The sequence below is a fragment of the Lucilia sericata genome, unplaced genomic scaffold, assembly GCF_015586225.1.
Source record: "Lucilia sericata isolate MDLA Ls3-8-SP2 unplaced genomic scaffold, ASM1558622v1 Contig004086F_arrow, whole genome shotgun sequence".
NCBI lineage: Eukaryota > Metazoa > Arthropoda > Insecta > Diptera > Calliphoridae > Lucilia > Lucilia sericata.
In genome coordinates, this window is record NW_023997137.1 from 8,804 (window position 1) to 25,373 (window position 16,570).

Below are 16,570 nucleotides of genomic sequence, written 5' to 3' on the forward strand. Positions count from 1 at the left end.
ATAAATAAAAGTTAAAAAAAATACAACTGTATCTATTGCATTATTGTTGTATTAATTGAAAAGTTTGTCTCTTAATAACTATAGGCCAGGCCAAGTCATTAAATTTACGCTACAAATACATTTAGTTTTAAACATTTCACTGCCATAGCAGCAGTTAAAGTTTAAGGAAGTCTGATGCTGCTGCTAGTAGTAGTACCAGTAGCTAGTCTGCTTGTCTGACTTGTTGACTCGTTTTTATCTGTTGGCCTTTGTTTATTTGTTTATACGTTTGTCCATTTGTTTAAATTGTTTTTTCTTTCATGTTTTTAGTTGATTGAAACAAATGTTGGTTGGTTAGTGGCTGGCTTGTTAGTTAAAATAATAAAGAACCGGAAAAAACGTATCAAGCCCTCATATTAACAGACCTGGCTGGACTTCTGGCATGAGAGAGAAAATTATTTCAAAAAAATTCCCGTTTTATTTTTTTGTCTAATAACACAATATCATACAATTTATGGCACACTTCAACAAAGTTCAATGATATTATTTTTAACAATTTTGTAAAAAGAAGACAGTGGGCGAAAAAGGTGTGAAATATTTGTAAGTACATACATATATGTGTGTTTTAAGATTAGGGTTTTTATTACCGGGCAATTACCGGGAATTTTCCTTATATTTTCGTTTTATAGAAATTTTCGGATTGAGCTTTTTTCTTCATAAAATATTTTGTATAAATTATGTATTTACGAAAAATTTTGGGATAGATATGGATTTTATGGAAAACTTCGGATAAACTTTATTTTATAGAAAATTTCGAAAAAATTGTTGAAAGAAATTTTCAAAAAAATGTTCTTTTTATTGAAAATTTCTGATAAATTCCCGGAAATTTTCAACATTATTGGGAGTTATAAAAAAGTTTGATTTATTGAAAAATTTGGATTATCTTTTTTAAAAAATGTCATGTAAACTTTCCGTTTATTAAAAATTTTGGATAATTTTTTTTTAAATATGGAATAAATTTCCTTTTTAAAAAAAATATCGTATACATTTGCTTTTTACGAAAAATTTTTTTCAAAATTTTTCTTTAATATATGATTTTGGATAAATTTTCTCTAAAAGAAAATTTCGAATAAAGTTCGGATAGACTTTCTTTTTAAAGAATTTTTTTAAAGAAAAGTAAAATTTTCTTTTTATAGAAAATTTTCAATAAATGTTCTTCTTCTTTAAAGAAAATTTCAGATAAAATTCTTTTTAAATTAAATTTTGAATAAATTTTATTTTTAAAGAAAATTTCAGATAAACTTTCTTTTTCATGAAATTTTTATAAAAAAAATGTCGGATAAATTTTATTTTTTAAAGAAAAGTATGGATAAATTTTCGTTTTATAGAAAATTTAAAATTTTAATTAACGAAAACATTAGATAAATTTTCATTCTAAAGGAAATCTAGAGTAAATTTTATTTTTATAGTAAATTTCGGATAAATTTTCTTTTTATGGAAAATTTTTCCCCTTTTTATTCAAAATTACAAAGAATTTAATTTTTAAATAAAATTTTGTATAAATTCTTTTTTTAACAAAATTACGAAAAATTTTCTTTTTAAAGAAAAATTTTTATATTTCTTATTGAAAATTTCGAATAAATTTTACTTTTTAATAAAATTTTGTATAAATTTTATTTTTAAATAAAATTTCATATTAATTTCTATATAATTGAAACTTGAAATAAATTATCTTTTTATAGAAAATTTCGGATAAATTCTTTTTATAGAAATTTTTTTATAATTTTTATTTACAAATAAATGTTCTTTTTAAAAAAATTTCGAATAAATTTTTGTTAAAAAAATTGTTAAAAAACTTTGAAGTTTTCTAAAATTTAAATAAATAAATTTAAAAAAAAAAATTCTGTGGACAAAATTGGCGGAATGGCTATAGTGGGCGTGGCACCTTCCATATTAATAAAATATTAAATCAGTGTATCTTAGAAGATTAACAGTTAGAGTCCTCAAATTTTGTCGGCGTCACTTTAGTGTTTATATGATTATTTAGGATAAAAAGTGGGCGGAATAGCAGCCACCTCCCATATTCAAATAAATACAAAAATTCGTTTATCTGGAAAACTATTTGTTAGAATCTTTAAATTTGGCACGAAGAACTTTAACATCCCTGTATACATGTTGGGTAATAAATTGGCGTACTACCAATGGGGGAACGCGGTACCTCCCATATGAATTAAATACAAAAATTCGTTTATCTGGGAAACTAATAGGATTAGATTCTTCAAATTTTGCGCGATGAACTTTAATATTCTTATGAACATTTTTGGGAAAATGGGCGGACTTGGAACCTTCCATCTATAGTCTAGTTGAAAATAAATTAAATTAAAAAAAAAATTCGGATAAATTTTATATTTAAAGAAAATTTCTGATAAATTTATTTTAATAAAAAAATTCGAAAAAATTTATATTTTATAGAATTTTGTATTATTTATTTTTTATTATTATTTATTATTTATTTCGAATAAATTTTCATTTTTAGAAAATTTTGGATAAATTTCAATTTTAAAAAAAATTTGTATAATTTTTTTTTACAGAAAATTTTGGATAAATTTTCTTTTGAAAAAAAATCGGATAAATATTATTTTTAAAAAAAATTTCGGAGAATTTTATTTCTAAATAAAATTTTTGGTTTAATTTTTTATGGAATATTTTAGTTAAATTTCAATTCTAATGAAATTTTTGTAAAAATTTTCTATTAAAAGAATGTTTCGTATAAAATTTCTGCAAAAAAATAAAAATAATTTACCTTTCAAATACAATTTGGGATAAATTTAAATATTTCAGAATTTTTTATAAAATTCGATACAAATAAATAAATTTCGGATAAATTTTCTTTTTAAAGAAAATTTTGTATAAATAAATTTTATTTTCTAATAAAATTTCGGATAAATTTTTTTGTTTAAAAAAATTTCGGATAAAATTGAATACAAATTAAGACATTTCAGATAAATTTTAATTTTAAAGAAAATTTCAAATAAATTTTCTTTTCTAAAAAAAATTTCGCTTAAATTTTGTTAAATTTCAGATAAAATTGGATACAAATAAATAAATTTCGAATAAATAAATTTTCTCTTTAAATAAAATTTCGTATAAATTTTCAAGTTTAAAAAAAATTCGGATAAAATTTAATACAAATTAATAAATTTCGTATAGATTTTTTTAATAAAATTTCTAATGAATTTTCTTGCAAGAAATTTAGGAAAAGATTTTTTTTAGTTCTGTGTAATCTAAATAAACTTTTGCACCACATGTTATATGTTTGATGCTGGTTTAAGTTTATAAACATTGTACATGTAACTACAACAACTGCAACATTTACCCCTGAAGGTAGTAAAATATAATAAATACTTAAATAAAAATGTATTACTTTTTGTTTGCATTTTAAACATTTCAATGTTGTCCACTTTTACAGATGCCTTAGACGACTGGCTTTGTAAGTGCAACAAAATATCTTCTTGCGGTTAAAGCTGAGGTTTTAGCACAACTAACAGCAGCAGCAGCTGAAGTGAGCAACATAAGAACTGACAAACGGACAACCAGCAAAAATATATTAATCGCTTTAAATATAGACTTTTTTCCCCCTGTAAATCCAACAAACCAAGCAAACAACTGATCATACAACCGAACGACCAACTTTACCTACTGATTATCAACATTGTTTGCTTATATACAGTTGCATTGATCACCGCCTGCCTGGTTCTTGTCTACAATCTATTGAGGCATAAATTAAAGTCAAACAAACGAGGGCGTACATTTTGCGACCGAACGACCGGCCGGCCGGTTAAAGCTTTAAGAAATCACAAGAAAACTAGTTTAAAGTTTTTGTTCCCAAGCTACCAAGATTTACTATATGTACAATACATTAGATTAGTGTTTATAATTACTAGAGAGAAAAAATATAAATAAATGGACACAGAATATGTTGTCACCCGTGTTGCGATAAAATTATCATCATCTTCAGAGCACTTTGTTGTAAAGAAAATCAACTGAAAGACATGCAGCAATGAAACTGAGACTCTGAAATGTTAATGAATCATGTCAAACATGTAGGAAAGGCAAAAAATATGAACAAAATATAAGTTTGTAAAATATGTGACATTAAGCAAGTGTAGTTAAGTACACGGAGAAAAAATTAACTATTTAAAGGAAATTTAGATGATATTTTAAAAGAAAGAGATCTGTAAGGCCTATCACCATCTGTAGAGAAAGATTTTTTGCATTGAAAATCTTCTATTTGAAATGGATGTAAGGTTTTTTTAACATGTCGAATGCCGTAGCAATGATCATCATCTGGTTCTTGTCTTAGCTAAGCATTTGCCCTTTTCATACTCTCTTTCTAGAAATATATATCTCGATCACCTCTAGATGTTTTATGATATTTGCGTTATTGATTTAAAAAAAAAACAATTTTTAGTTAATTTAGCATATGTATCGCAAGTGAAGTTAAGTACACGGCGAAAAAATTAACTATTTAAAGAAAATTTTGATGATATTTTAAAAGAGAATGATTGAAGAGATCTGTAAGGCCTATAACCATCGATAGAGAAACATTTTTTGCATTGAAAATTTTCTATTTGAAATGGATCTAAGGATTTTTAGCATGTCTAATGCCGTAACAATGATCATCATCTGGTTCTTGCCTTAGCTGAGCATTTGCCCTTTTTATGCTCTCTTTCTAGAAATATATATCTCGATCACCTCCAGATGTTTTGTGATTTTTGCGTTATTGATTAAAAAACTATTTTTAGTAGTAATTTAAAAGTAATTTAGATCAAGTTCATAAACTACAACTTGGACACGAAAAAAAGGATAATGAAACGTAAAAAAAACCTAAATGTAAACTTAATACTTTCCATAAAGAAGCAACTCGTCTAGTTGTTACAATATTTATTTAAAAGCCCCGTCGTCTAATCAATATTATAATGGATTGATAAAGACAAGAAAAAAAAAACTGAACAATACTGAAAAATATGGTTTATAGATCTCCCTCTTGCAGCTAAATTATTCTGAAACCATCATATAGTACAAATATGCATGCAAACGACTATTGAATGTCAATCAATAAATATTGACAATATCATTAGTATTCGTATCATGTGCGAAAATTATCATATGAAGATTAAAAAATAAAAAAATAACAACAATTCCAACAAGTCATGTTCAAACAACAAATCATACATACATGATTGTTGGTCAATTGTTCGGGTTGCATGTTGGCAAAAGTTAGCAATATAAAAAGGTAGAGACACGACTGACACAGAGATGGTTAGAAAAGTGAGAAACTGATAAATAATAGAGAAGTGATTAATTAAGTTTTAATTTTGCCAAAGTTGGAGTAAGTTTAAAGTTAGGTATCAATGGATATCTGAAATATATGCTGATCATCATCTGGTTGTTGTCTTAGCTAATTTTTGATCTTTCAAACCAGAAAATTTGTTTCTCAAAAACCACTCTCTTTTGTGCACAGTTAAAGAAAAATTTGCCTTTTTATCTAAACAAATTATCAACTAATATCTGAAACATATAAACGGATATCTGAAATATATTCAAATTTTCTATTCCTATTGAAATAAATCGTCCAAAAGTGAAATTTTAAAACTAGTTTCTATAACAGGTTTAATTAAACAATTCAATCACAAACTCTGTTCTTTCAAAAATCCCTGCTGTTCTGATCTTTAACATTGTTTTTAATGATCACAGTCTGGTTGTGGTCTTAACTAATTGTCATCCATAAATTGTTAAAGGATATTTCGGCTTGTAATAGAGATATTGTAATCTACTCTAGTTTCTTTATCTACCGATCTTCAACATATTGATCACTGACAGATTTTTGTTTAAAGTAAGATCGAACAAACGGTTCAATAAGAGATCAATCATTTATAAAAATTTTTGGGAATCAGTTTGTTTTCATAGGCTCAAATAAAAAGTTTTATTTAATCAATTTTGAACTATTCTTCAAAAAATCTTTGTGATCACATCGTTAGTCATCAAATACTGTAAATATTTGCCATGATCACTACTTGGTTGTTGTCCTAACTAACTATTAAGGCAATTTCTTTATCTACCGATCTTCAACATTGCTTTTCTGCACACAATAACATTGATCACTGACAGATTTTTTTATATATTAAGGTCGAACAAACGGTTCACTAAGAGATCGACCATTTTATACAAATATTTGGAAAACTCTTTAAGTTTTTTTTATCAGGATCGAATAAAAAAGTTTTATATAATCAATTTGGATCAATTCTTCAATAAATCTTTTTGTTCACATCGTTTGTCATCAAATACTGTAACTATTTGCCATGATCAACACCTGGTTGTTGTCCTAACTAACCATTAAGGCAATTTCTTTATATACCGATCTTCAACATTTCTTTTCTGCATAAAGGAATGTTGATCACTGCCAGTATTTTGTCCAATTTCTTTATCTAACGATCTTCAACATTGCTTTTCTGCATAAAGGAATGTTAAGCAAATAAAAGCGAACATTTTCCACTAAGATATCGTTCAGTTTTGTTTTTTAGGTTCTGAAACTGTGAGCAAATCGGAGTTATAATTAATAAGTTTTAAAGAATTCTTTGTAAATCTCTTTGATCACATCGTTTGTCATCAAATACTGTAAATATTTGTCATGATCACCTTCTGGTTGTTGTCTTAGGTTCAGCAAATCAGCTTCTATAAAAACACTCTGAACTTCATGAAAAATTCAAGAAAAACTCGTCTTATAATTTAGATATTATGAATTGTTGCCATTTCTTTATCTACCGATCTTCAACATTGCTTTTCTGCACACAATAACATTGATCACTGACAGATTTTTGTCTAAATTAAAGTCAATGAAATGAAAGCAAAAATATTTCTTTAAAAATCGACCGTTTTTCATAACTGTAATGGAAATGATCTTCTGAATAAGTGATCAAATCGGATTACAAAGTTTCATTAAGTAAACTTTGATCAATTCTGATCTTCATTTCTGTAAAATTGCAAACTTTTCTAAAAAAAACTTTACAAAACTAAAATTATCCCAAAAATCTGTTTGAAAATTATGCAGACAAGAGTGAAGATCACTAAAAGATCCTTATGAAAAATTTTTAATAAACCAAGTGATCGTAAATAAAAGTACTCACTCAACTTCTTAGTAGCCTATTCCCATCACTGCAGTTTACAATAACTTTCCTTAATACCCACACTTTTATGAAACTAAATGTCAATATGCCAATAAGTTTTTTTCTCTCTCTCTCCCAATCACTTTGATTGATCTGCATTTGATGGCCTGCGTAAAGATGAAACACGACAGCATGTTGTGAGATAAAAAAATGCAAGTAAAAGAATTTATGATCGAACATCAATTTGTAATAATTATGGCACACCTTAAATGTTGTGGTTTTAAAGAGAAATGCGTCTAGAAACAAAAAATAAAGTGATAGCTTTAGTTATGACAGCAGTGACAGTGTCTGAGACACATGGTGATGGAGACCTGAGAATTCTACAAACATATAGCACTAAACTAAACAATTTATGACAAATTATTATCGATCAACATTAAGTAACTATTTATATGAAAAAAAAGTATTAAAACAATTTCTAACAACATTATCATCTTCATTATTATTACTATTGAACTTCATTGAACAATTTAACGACAACAGCATAATTGTGCAACAGACAAGTGATGTCGTGATGTGTTGCCTATCAACGTTTGAATGACAATAGTTTGTATGTAATTTATAAAATGGTAATAGATATTTTTCTATATAGTGAAAATAACAACGATTAATTTTTTGTTGGATGGGAAGGAGGGTTTGTGCCTTCATTCGTTTGTCAAAACATGTAAATTGAAAAATTGTTTAATAGTGCAGGCGTTGAGATGTATACAAGTACTTTATAGATAAATACTAAGTATGGAAATAGTATTCAAGTGAAAAAAGTATAAAACATTTTGTGCTGAGTCAGCATTAAGTGCAAATGATCGATGATCTTAGATCAACTGTCAGTTAAAAATGCATACAACTCTCAGTGAAGTATGCAGGCATAAAATTAAATGTACTAAAAACAATTCGTAGTAAATTTTAAAATGCCTATAGGGCCAGGTAGTGTAGTGTTTGGTGATAGTGTTGCTATAGTATTTGTTTCCCTACTAATTGATTTAGTGATCTTGTCCATGCTTGGGATTTCTGAATGAATTAACTCATTCATTTATTTAATTATTTGATTTACAAAGAAATCAATTTTCATTGAGGAATCTTTGACCTTATGGTACTCGAATTTCAGACGAAATTGTAACAATCGATCTCTATTTTTATAAAGTTTTCGATCGCTTTCGAATGCTGTAAATTTAAATGCTTTAGTGGCGATATTACGGTATTCGAAACTGATCGTAATATCATCGATTTTATATAAAGATTTCGATCGCTTTCCAATGCTTTACTTTTCTACTAGATCAAAAGATCGTGGATCGATCTTCATAGAATTGAATTTGGTTTGAAAATTTTAATCGTCATTGGTAGATATCGGCTAACATTTATATAATTTCAATGAAGATTTCGCTCGATTAAACCCCTGATTGTTAGAGCCTGCGAAAATTTCGATCTTGAATTTGATTGATCAGTGCCTTGATCAATCTTCATAGACTATACTTTTGTGAGAAAATTTTAATAATCATAGGAAGATATTGATCAAACTTAATATAACTTAAATGAACATTGTGATCGATATTGAATGTCCCATTTTATTCTCTGATCATAAGAGCCTAGGTCGATCTTCATAGAATAAACTTTAGTGGCAACAATTTTAATAATTATAGAATGATATGAACCAACCTTAATAGAACTTAATGGAAATTTTGATTGTTATTAAGTTCTGTAATTGGCTCTCTGATCGCAAGAGTGTAGATCGTTTTTTGTAGACTAGTTTTTGCTGGCTAAATGGTCAAAATCATGTAAAGATATTGGCCAACCTCAATAGTATATAAATGGAGATAGCGATCAATATCGAATTCCCCTAAATTGCTCCTTAATTGTAAGAGCTTCCATCGATCTTCATAGACTAGACTTTACCGGGAAAATTTTGACCAAAACAATATTATGATTTTCATTTAAATTAAAATTTTCCCAAATCATCATAAGAGACTGGATCGATCATTAGAATTTTTTGTAGAATTGAAATGGACAATTCGATCTAGAATTCGTAATTTGCTTCCTGATCGTAAGATATCAATTTTTATAGACTATTCTGAAGATATTGGCCAACCTGAATAGAATATAAATGAAGATTGAGATCGATATCAAATGGAGATTGTGATCGATATCAAATCCCGTAATTTCTTCCTGTTCATAAGAGCAATATAATTAAAATGAAGATTTCGATCTCGAATTTGTAATTTTCTCACTGATCGTAAGAGTCTAGACCGAATTTTAAAGATCAGTCTTTGGCAGGACAATAAACAATTAAGGACAACATCAATAGATCTTTATAGACTTTACGAGTCTAGATCGATTTTTATAGACTATTCTGAAGATATTGGCCAACCTGAATAGAATATAAATGGAAATTGAGATCAATATCAAATGGGGATTGAAATCGAAATCAAATCCCATAATTTACTCCTGTTCATAAAAGCCTGAGAAGGTATCTTTTAAAAGCAATATAATTAAAATGAAGATTTCGATCTCGATTTTGAAATTTGCTCACTCGTAAGAGTCTAGATCGAAGTTTATAGATTAGTCTTTGATGGGAGAATGATCATAAGGACAACATCAATAGATCTTTATAGACTCTACCTTAAGAAGAAACTTTAAGAAAAATATCGGCCAAAATCTATATAATTTAACTAGAAATTGCGATCGTTATTGAACTTCGTAATTTGCTCCCTAAGAGTAATAGCGTAAACTGATCTTAATAGGCTAATTGATGATACAATTCTAGTAATCAGGCAGTTTGAAGACATCTTGTATAATTAGAATTCTCTGCAAGGTAGGGTGTTTACAAAGTTGTTTATAATATCCAATTGTCTGCAACTTATAGATTTCAAGAGCAGCGCCAGTAAAATGCTTCAAAGACGGCGTAAATGTATGCTGATTTAAAAATAATCACAAATGAAATGAAAAATAATCCGCATTTCCTATTCTGGCTAAAATAAAATAAAATTATTTTGTGTTGTTAAATAGTGAAGTCTCCAGAAAGAATTATGGGCCTTAATGTAATAATGTCTATAGGCATGTAAAACACGAAAAAAAAAACACAGTGAGCATTTATTGCAGTTGCATTTAAAGTGCATGCGGAGTTGCAAGACTGAAATAAGTTGTAATAACAAAAAAACCATTGTAAATATCACGTCTCTATAATGTTGGGGTGTTCTTTTTAGATCCCATCCATAGGCACTTGCTAACAGAGCCATACAAAACAAATATCACACACAAACACACACACACAAAAAGAACAAGTAAATGAAATGATGATGATCACTTGATCACACTCAATGTTCAACACTAAACCAATGAATAGCTGACTAACGAAGTTTGAAATTTGTTTAATTTTTCATTACATTTTATTATTATTATTGCCACTACATGACGAGATGAGACCATTAAGATCGAAAATAAACTAACAATGGAATTTTTATTTTTATTTCTTTACTTGCAGGCCAAAAACTAATGTGAACACAACAGTAGCAGTCTCAGTAGTACTAGTGTTATTAGTTGCAACAATTGAAGCGTAACGTTAAGAATAGCAACGGGTCCCGACAGACAAACAGACAAATCTATTAAATAGTATAACAACAATGACTACAAAAGAATTAACTATGGAGAAATCAGTTCTAACAGATAAAAATAATACTGCTGTATATCAACAGACCACAAAACCAAAAAAGAAACGGAGAGATAAAAGTGATTTGGGTCCAGATTTTGTGGCACCCGATGGCGGTTGGGGTTGGGTGGTATGTTTAGCCGCCGGTTTCAGTAATGTAAGTATATAGTTATATGCTTATATAAGATCAATTAATATTAATAATTTCCTTATTATTTACAGTTCTCCTTATTTCCCGCCCTGCAACAATATGGTCTCATTTATCGAGATCGCATGAAAAATTTGGGTTTTGATGCCAAACAAACCACCACTATAGTTAATGTTGTGATGGCCATTTCCTCTTTAACGGGCTTGGTAAATGGTGCCATGTTTAGAAGGTTTACTTTTAGACAAGTGGCTTTAGTGGGCAGTCTTTTGGGTTTTGTGGGTATTTTCCTGTCAGCATTTTGTGTACAATTTTGGCAATATGTGGTGTGTTTTTCCAGTATTTATGGTGAGTCCAAATCCACTTAAAGAAATTTCTTTTTTTACTAATTTTTCCCCCTCCTTTTGCAGGCATAGGTTTGGGTCTGTGCATGGCAGCTAGTGCTTTGGCCGTAAATACCTATTTCAAAAATAGCCGTCGTAAGGCTACTGGTTTCTCTTGGACTATAACCGGTTTGGGTCCCATTATATTCCCTTACTTTTCCACCGTTTTAATGTACAACTATGGTGCCCAAGGCTCCATTTTGGTTTACTCTGCCATAGCTCTTAATGCTTTCCTGTGTGCCTTAACTTATCAGCCTGTTTTACGTCATGTAAAAAAACCTGAAAAAGAAAAGTTGGCCGAAACTAATGGCAATACCTTACCCAATACCGCTAATGCCAATGACAAAGAACAAGCCGAGTTTGAGTGCAAATATTGCCAGTATCAACGCAAGGGAAAACGTAGCATTTTCTCTTCACAATATCTCTTCAATGAAGATGATCCTGAAAGACCTGGCTATGAAATTACTGAACCGGCCACACCCATGTTGGCTAGAGCTAATGATGGTTGGTATGGCTCTAAAATGTCTTTGGCCTCGGAAAAAGTGCCTCGCTATAGACCCTCAAAAGTATTAAAACGCCAATTGTCCAGACGTGATGGTGGCGAGGCGGGACATGAGGAAACTCCAGAAGAGGCTTCTTTATATAAACCCAATTATTTCAATCGTGAAAGAGAAGATGAAGATCGTTATGCTAGTAAAACGAGCATCTATTCTAAACCCGGTTTTGATGAATTCCGCTGTACTTGTGCCGAGGAAAAGGCTTTACTGCAGAAACTAACCGAGGAAGAGAAAAAGCTGGAGGCAGCCAAACTACAAGCGGCCATAGAAGAAGATGAACGCATAAAAAGTAAAATGACTATAGGTCAAAAAATAGTGAAATTTTTCGATTTAGATTTATTAAAAGATTTCACCTTTGTCAATCTGGCCATGGGCATGACTATAATGATGTTTGGTGAAATGAATTTTTCGGTCTTGACACCCTTTATCTTAAACAGTTTTGGTTATTCAGATGGTCAGATATCTCTGGCCATGTCTCTGTTGGGAGGCATGGATATAACCGTACGTTTTTTGGCTCCTTTTGCTTTGGAAAAAGTAAAATTGGATAATCGTGTTTTATTTGCCTTTGGCATTATAGCCATTTCTATAGGTCGTGTTATAGTAACCATAACCGATTCCTATAATGTAGTTATGGCGGTATTTGTTTTGATCGGTTTCGGTAAAGGTTTTCGTACGATTTTCTCACCTTTAATTATACCCAGTTATGTGCCATTAAATCGTTTACCAGCCGCCTCCGGTTTACAGCTGATATTTAATTCAATATTTTCTTTTGCCTTTGGTCCCATTTTGGGCATAATCACCGATGTCTATAGTTATAGAGTAACTATACATTTTATTAATGGTCTTACTAGTATGGCTCTATTGTTTTGGCTGAGTGAGTCTATGATTCGTAAATGGTTAAAGAAAAGATCCCAGGGAGCTCAAGTTTAATTCAAGGCGCATAAAGAGTTTAGTGTTAAACCTCAAATAAAGCTTTAAAAGCTGTTACTTACAAAAATAGAAAACCTGTCTACTTAAATGTGCTACAAAATTATATTAAGAAGAAATATATATTTAGACCCTAGAGTCTTCCTTTATTTATTGTAATATATATACATATATATAAAATAAGATTTAGAGAATTCAGTTAAAAGGCAATTGTGGTTAAATGTTGTTTTACATATAAATTAAGTGCAATATTTAAAACAAATCTTTTAACCTTTCTATACCCGCTTGGGTTCTGTGGGCCCGAATTTTAACCAATTAATTTTTTGAATTAGTTTTTATAAGTTAATTTATATAGTTTTCATTAAACTTTGTATAGTATAGCTAGTGCAATAGTCTTACTCTTTTTGCCATGGGTATAGAAAGGTTAAGAAAAACTATTTGATTTGAACGGAACACTCCCACTTTTCGTAGTGGATACAAAAAACCTAAAGGCCTTTTACGTTACAATTTATCAAGGGTTTATAAGATATATTTATACCCTACATCACTTTAGTGGGGAGGGTATATTGGGTTTGTGCTGATATTTGTAATGCACAATAATATTGGTCCTATACCCACCTTTAAGTATACCAATCGGCTTATAATCATTTTCCGAGCCGATTTAGCTATGTCCGTCCGTCTTGTAATTAAACTACAGGTCGCATTTTTGAAGATAATTCAATGAAATTTGGTACATGCTATTCTATTGTCTCAGTGACGAAGCCCATTGAAAATGGTTATGATCGGTCCATTATTTCACCTAACCCCCATACAACTGAACCCCCGTAAAGGGCTTGTAAAGGTCTTGTAATCAAAGTACAGGTCGCAATTTTGAAGATAATTCAATGAAATTGATTGCACATGATCTTCTATTGTACTAGAGACGAATCCTATTGAAAATGGGTAACATCGGTCCAACATTTGACCTAGGCCCCATACAACTGAATCCCCCCGATTAGGGCTTTTAAGTTCATAATTATGTTCAATATACTCGTATCTCGACAAAAAGCTGCAAAACCAAGTTCTAGTACTACCCTTCATAACCCTAATGAATTTTTTGACCCTAGCCCCTATACAAAGCCCTCTTCAAAATATGACTGAGACAAGATACAATTCAACTTAAATGATTTATTATGAACACTATATCAAAAAATTTTTTAACTAATGTAGGGTATTATATGGCCGGCTTCGCCCGACTATAACTTCTTACTTGTTTTATTTAAATTTAATCTATTAATCTTTGATAAATTGTTATGAATAAGAATGGGTTAAGTCCCATTTGGCTTAATATTAGACTCCGTGCGGGTTCGTAGTGGAAAATACCGTGACAACTTTTATAACAAATATTTTTACTTATTAAAGCTCTCACTTAAGCAAAGTTCAATTATTAAGTTACTCAGAAATTTCAATAAACTGCAGTTAACACATTTTGCCTTTTAACTATATTTGTATTAAAAATTTTTAAATACGTGCAGTTTAACTAATATTACTAAATATGAGACTTACTTAAATAGCTAGTTAGTACTAAAAATAACAACAACAAATTGTATAATAAAATTTTAAATATATTTTTATAAATAAATGCTTTTTAGAGCAATATATTTTTATATTTATATAGCATATTATTTAATAATAATAAACAAAAAAACTACAAAAAAATTTCTATAGTTTATAAGTTTGTTAAATTTAAGATAAAATTATACACCGACATGAATATATTTTGTAAAAAAAAAAACAAATTATTTTAATGAATAAAACAAAAATAAAAAAATTTAATACAAAAAAACCCTATTGTTACATGGAATTTTTTTTTTAATTAAATTTCCCTTACAGACTAGAACCACTCAGTCCAGTCTCAACAAGTGGTTGTGTTATTTACAATGACATGCTAGAACATGCGCAGCTTTAATAACAGTTCTCAGGGAGTTGATATTTAGTAAAGATATCTCTAATGAAAAGAGTGTAAATTCTAAGGGATAAAAATTACACTCTTTTTATTTGAGACATTTTCTTTTTTTTCGTTTTTAATAAAATTTCTATAGTTGTCAACTATAGGTATTACAACAATAATACTAAACAATTATATTTTTATAGTATTATTAATGAAACAAAACACAGAGAAAAATTTTCGCAGTAGTCAGTTGAAAGATTTTGAGCACTAAACATGTCAATTTAGTAGAATAGTTAAAGGAAAAAATTTAATTAATTAGTTTTTGTTTCCTTTTTGGTTTAAAATAAAAAATATAATATATTATTAAAAAAAGTGTAGAATTCCCCCAAAAAAATCTCGTGCGCAAAAGTTTAACAGTTAACTGAGAAAAAATATAACCAAAGTTACAACAATTAACAAATATTTACATAGATTAATCACAAAATTACAACAATTTATTTGAACAAAAAAAATCAATTGCATATTAAAAAAAATACTTCTACAGTAATAAATAAAAGTAAAACATGTGATGTGTTTTAAAAACAAATAAAAATTATAAAACTATTAAAATAATAAAAAAAGAAAAATTCATCTATAATATTATTAAAACTCAACCTTGAACTTGACCACACACTATATATCAACAAATGCAGGAAGAAATGAAGAAGTACGCCAACAATTAACTCAATTAAATTTTATAAATAAATCAAACGAGTAAATAAAAATAGAGGGTGTTTTATGCAAAAATAAAAATAAAATTGAGAGAAAATTTAAATAAAATAAAAATCAGAAAAAACAATAAAATGACGTAGAAAATTATATGTAAACAAATTGTACTCTTGTACCGGTCTTACATGGCTCTATAAAAACTCTTGAAATTAACAATTCAGAAATTGTTAAAAAAAGAGCATATTTTTAAGAATTTTTGGTACATTTTAGCAACACGTGACTTTTTTTCTCTCTACTTGTTAATAATAATATAAATAGTCTACAATAACAAAAAAAAAACATATGTTTTTCTTAAGGCATAGTTTTGGCAACCAAATTATTTTGTGTTTCCCAAAAAATAAATTTAAAACAATAACAAAACATCACGATTCTAAAATACACTAGTATGGGTCGAATTTTGAAAGCCCCTTCCTTAAATGATGAAAATATTAAACATTTTTAAAGTTGTGCCCAATCGAAGTGGAAAGCTATTGAATAGTGGTTATCGATTATTTGCATATTTTTAGGGTGTCCCATGATAAAAAAGTAACTATATTTTAGACTTTAGTATTTGTCGTATTGCCGGGGTAATGAAGTGCTACCAGGGCCCAAATTACGGCATACGATATAGATCGAAATCTCAATAGAATCTAAATGGAGATTTCGATCGATATCGTATGCCATAATTTGGCCCAGTACCTCTAGTCTGCCGGGACTATAAACTAGTGATAACATTTCACTCCCTGGCTAGACCTTGTATGATTTAACATGGGGTCTAAGTAGAGAACCACATAATCTGGTACTTGCGGCTGGCCAGTTGCCCGCATTACTTGTCCCGTCAGTTGGTTGAGGTTCCTTCGGGATCCACGTAGTGGCTATTGTTTAAACCCAAATTCGCGGGAAGTGTTTGTTGCGGTTAAAAGACTGATGCATGGTAAAATCTATATTTCGGGATAAGTTCGGTGCTGTTGTCGACTGACAGATACTCCACAGAGGAGTGACTGTGGGACTAAGCGTTGGAAATAAGTTGTTTTTA

The 16,570-nt window shown here is 29.1% G+C and overlaps 1 protein-coding gene across 1 annotated transcript; it reads left to right on the forward strand.

Moving 5' to 3' along the window:
* The first annotated feature begins 346 nt into the window (after positions 1–346).
* Positions 347–14,667, forward strand: LOC119615093. The gene is made up of 4 exons (XM_037971163.1): positions 347–579; positions 10,681–11,002; positions 11,068–11,338; positions 11,401–14,667. Exons 2-4 carry the CDS (start codon positions 10,820–10,822, stop codon positions 12,858–12,860), a joined length of 1,914 nt encoding a protein of 637 aa, XP_037827091.1. The 5' UTR covers positions 347–579; positions 10,681–10,819; the 3' UTR covers positions 12,861–14,667.
* Positions 14,668–16,570: the final 1,903 nt, after the last annotated feature.

What these genes read in the sequence shown, in the direction of transcription:
- LOC119615093 (XM_037971163.1), top strand. Translation starts at nt 10,820, where the DNA reads ATGACTACAAAAGAATTAACTATGGAGAAATCAGTTCTAACAGATAAA. An exon ending in TAGCCGCCGGTTTCAGTAAT is followed by an intron (nt 11,003 to 11,067) that starts GTAAGTATATAG and finishes TATTATTTACAG; the next exon opens with TTCTCCTTATTTCCCGCCCT. An exon ending in GTGTTTTTCCAGTATTTATG is followed by an intron (nt 11,339 to 11,400) that starts GTGAGTCCAAAT and finishes CTCCTTTTGCAG; the next exon opens with GCATAGGTTTGGGTCTGTGC.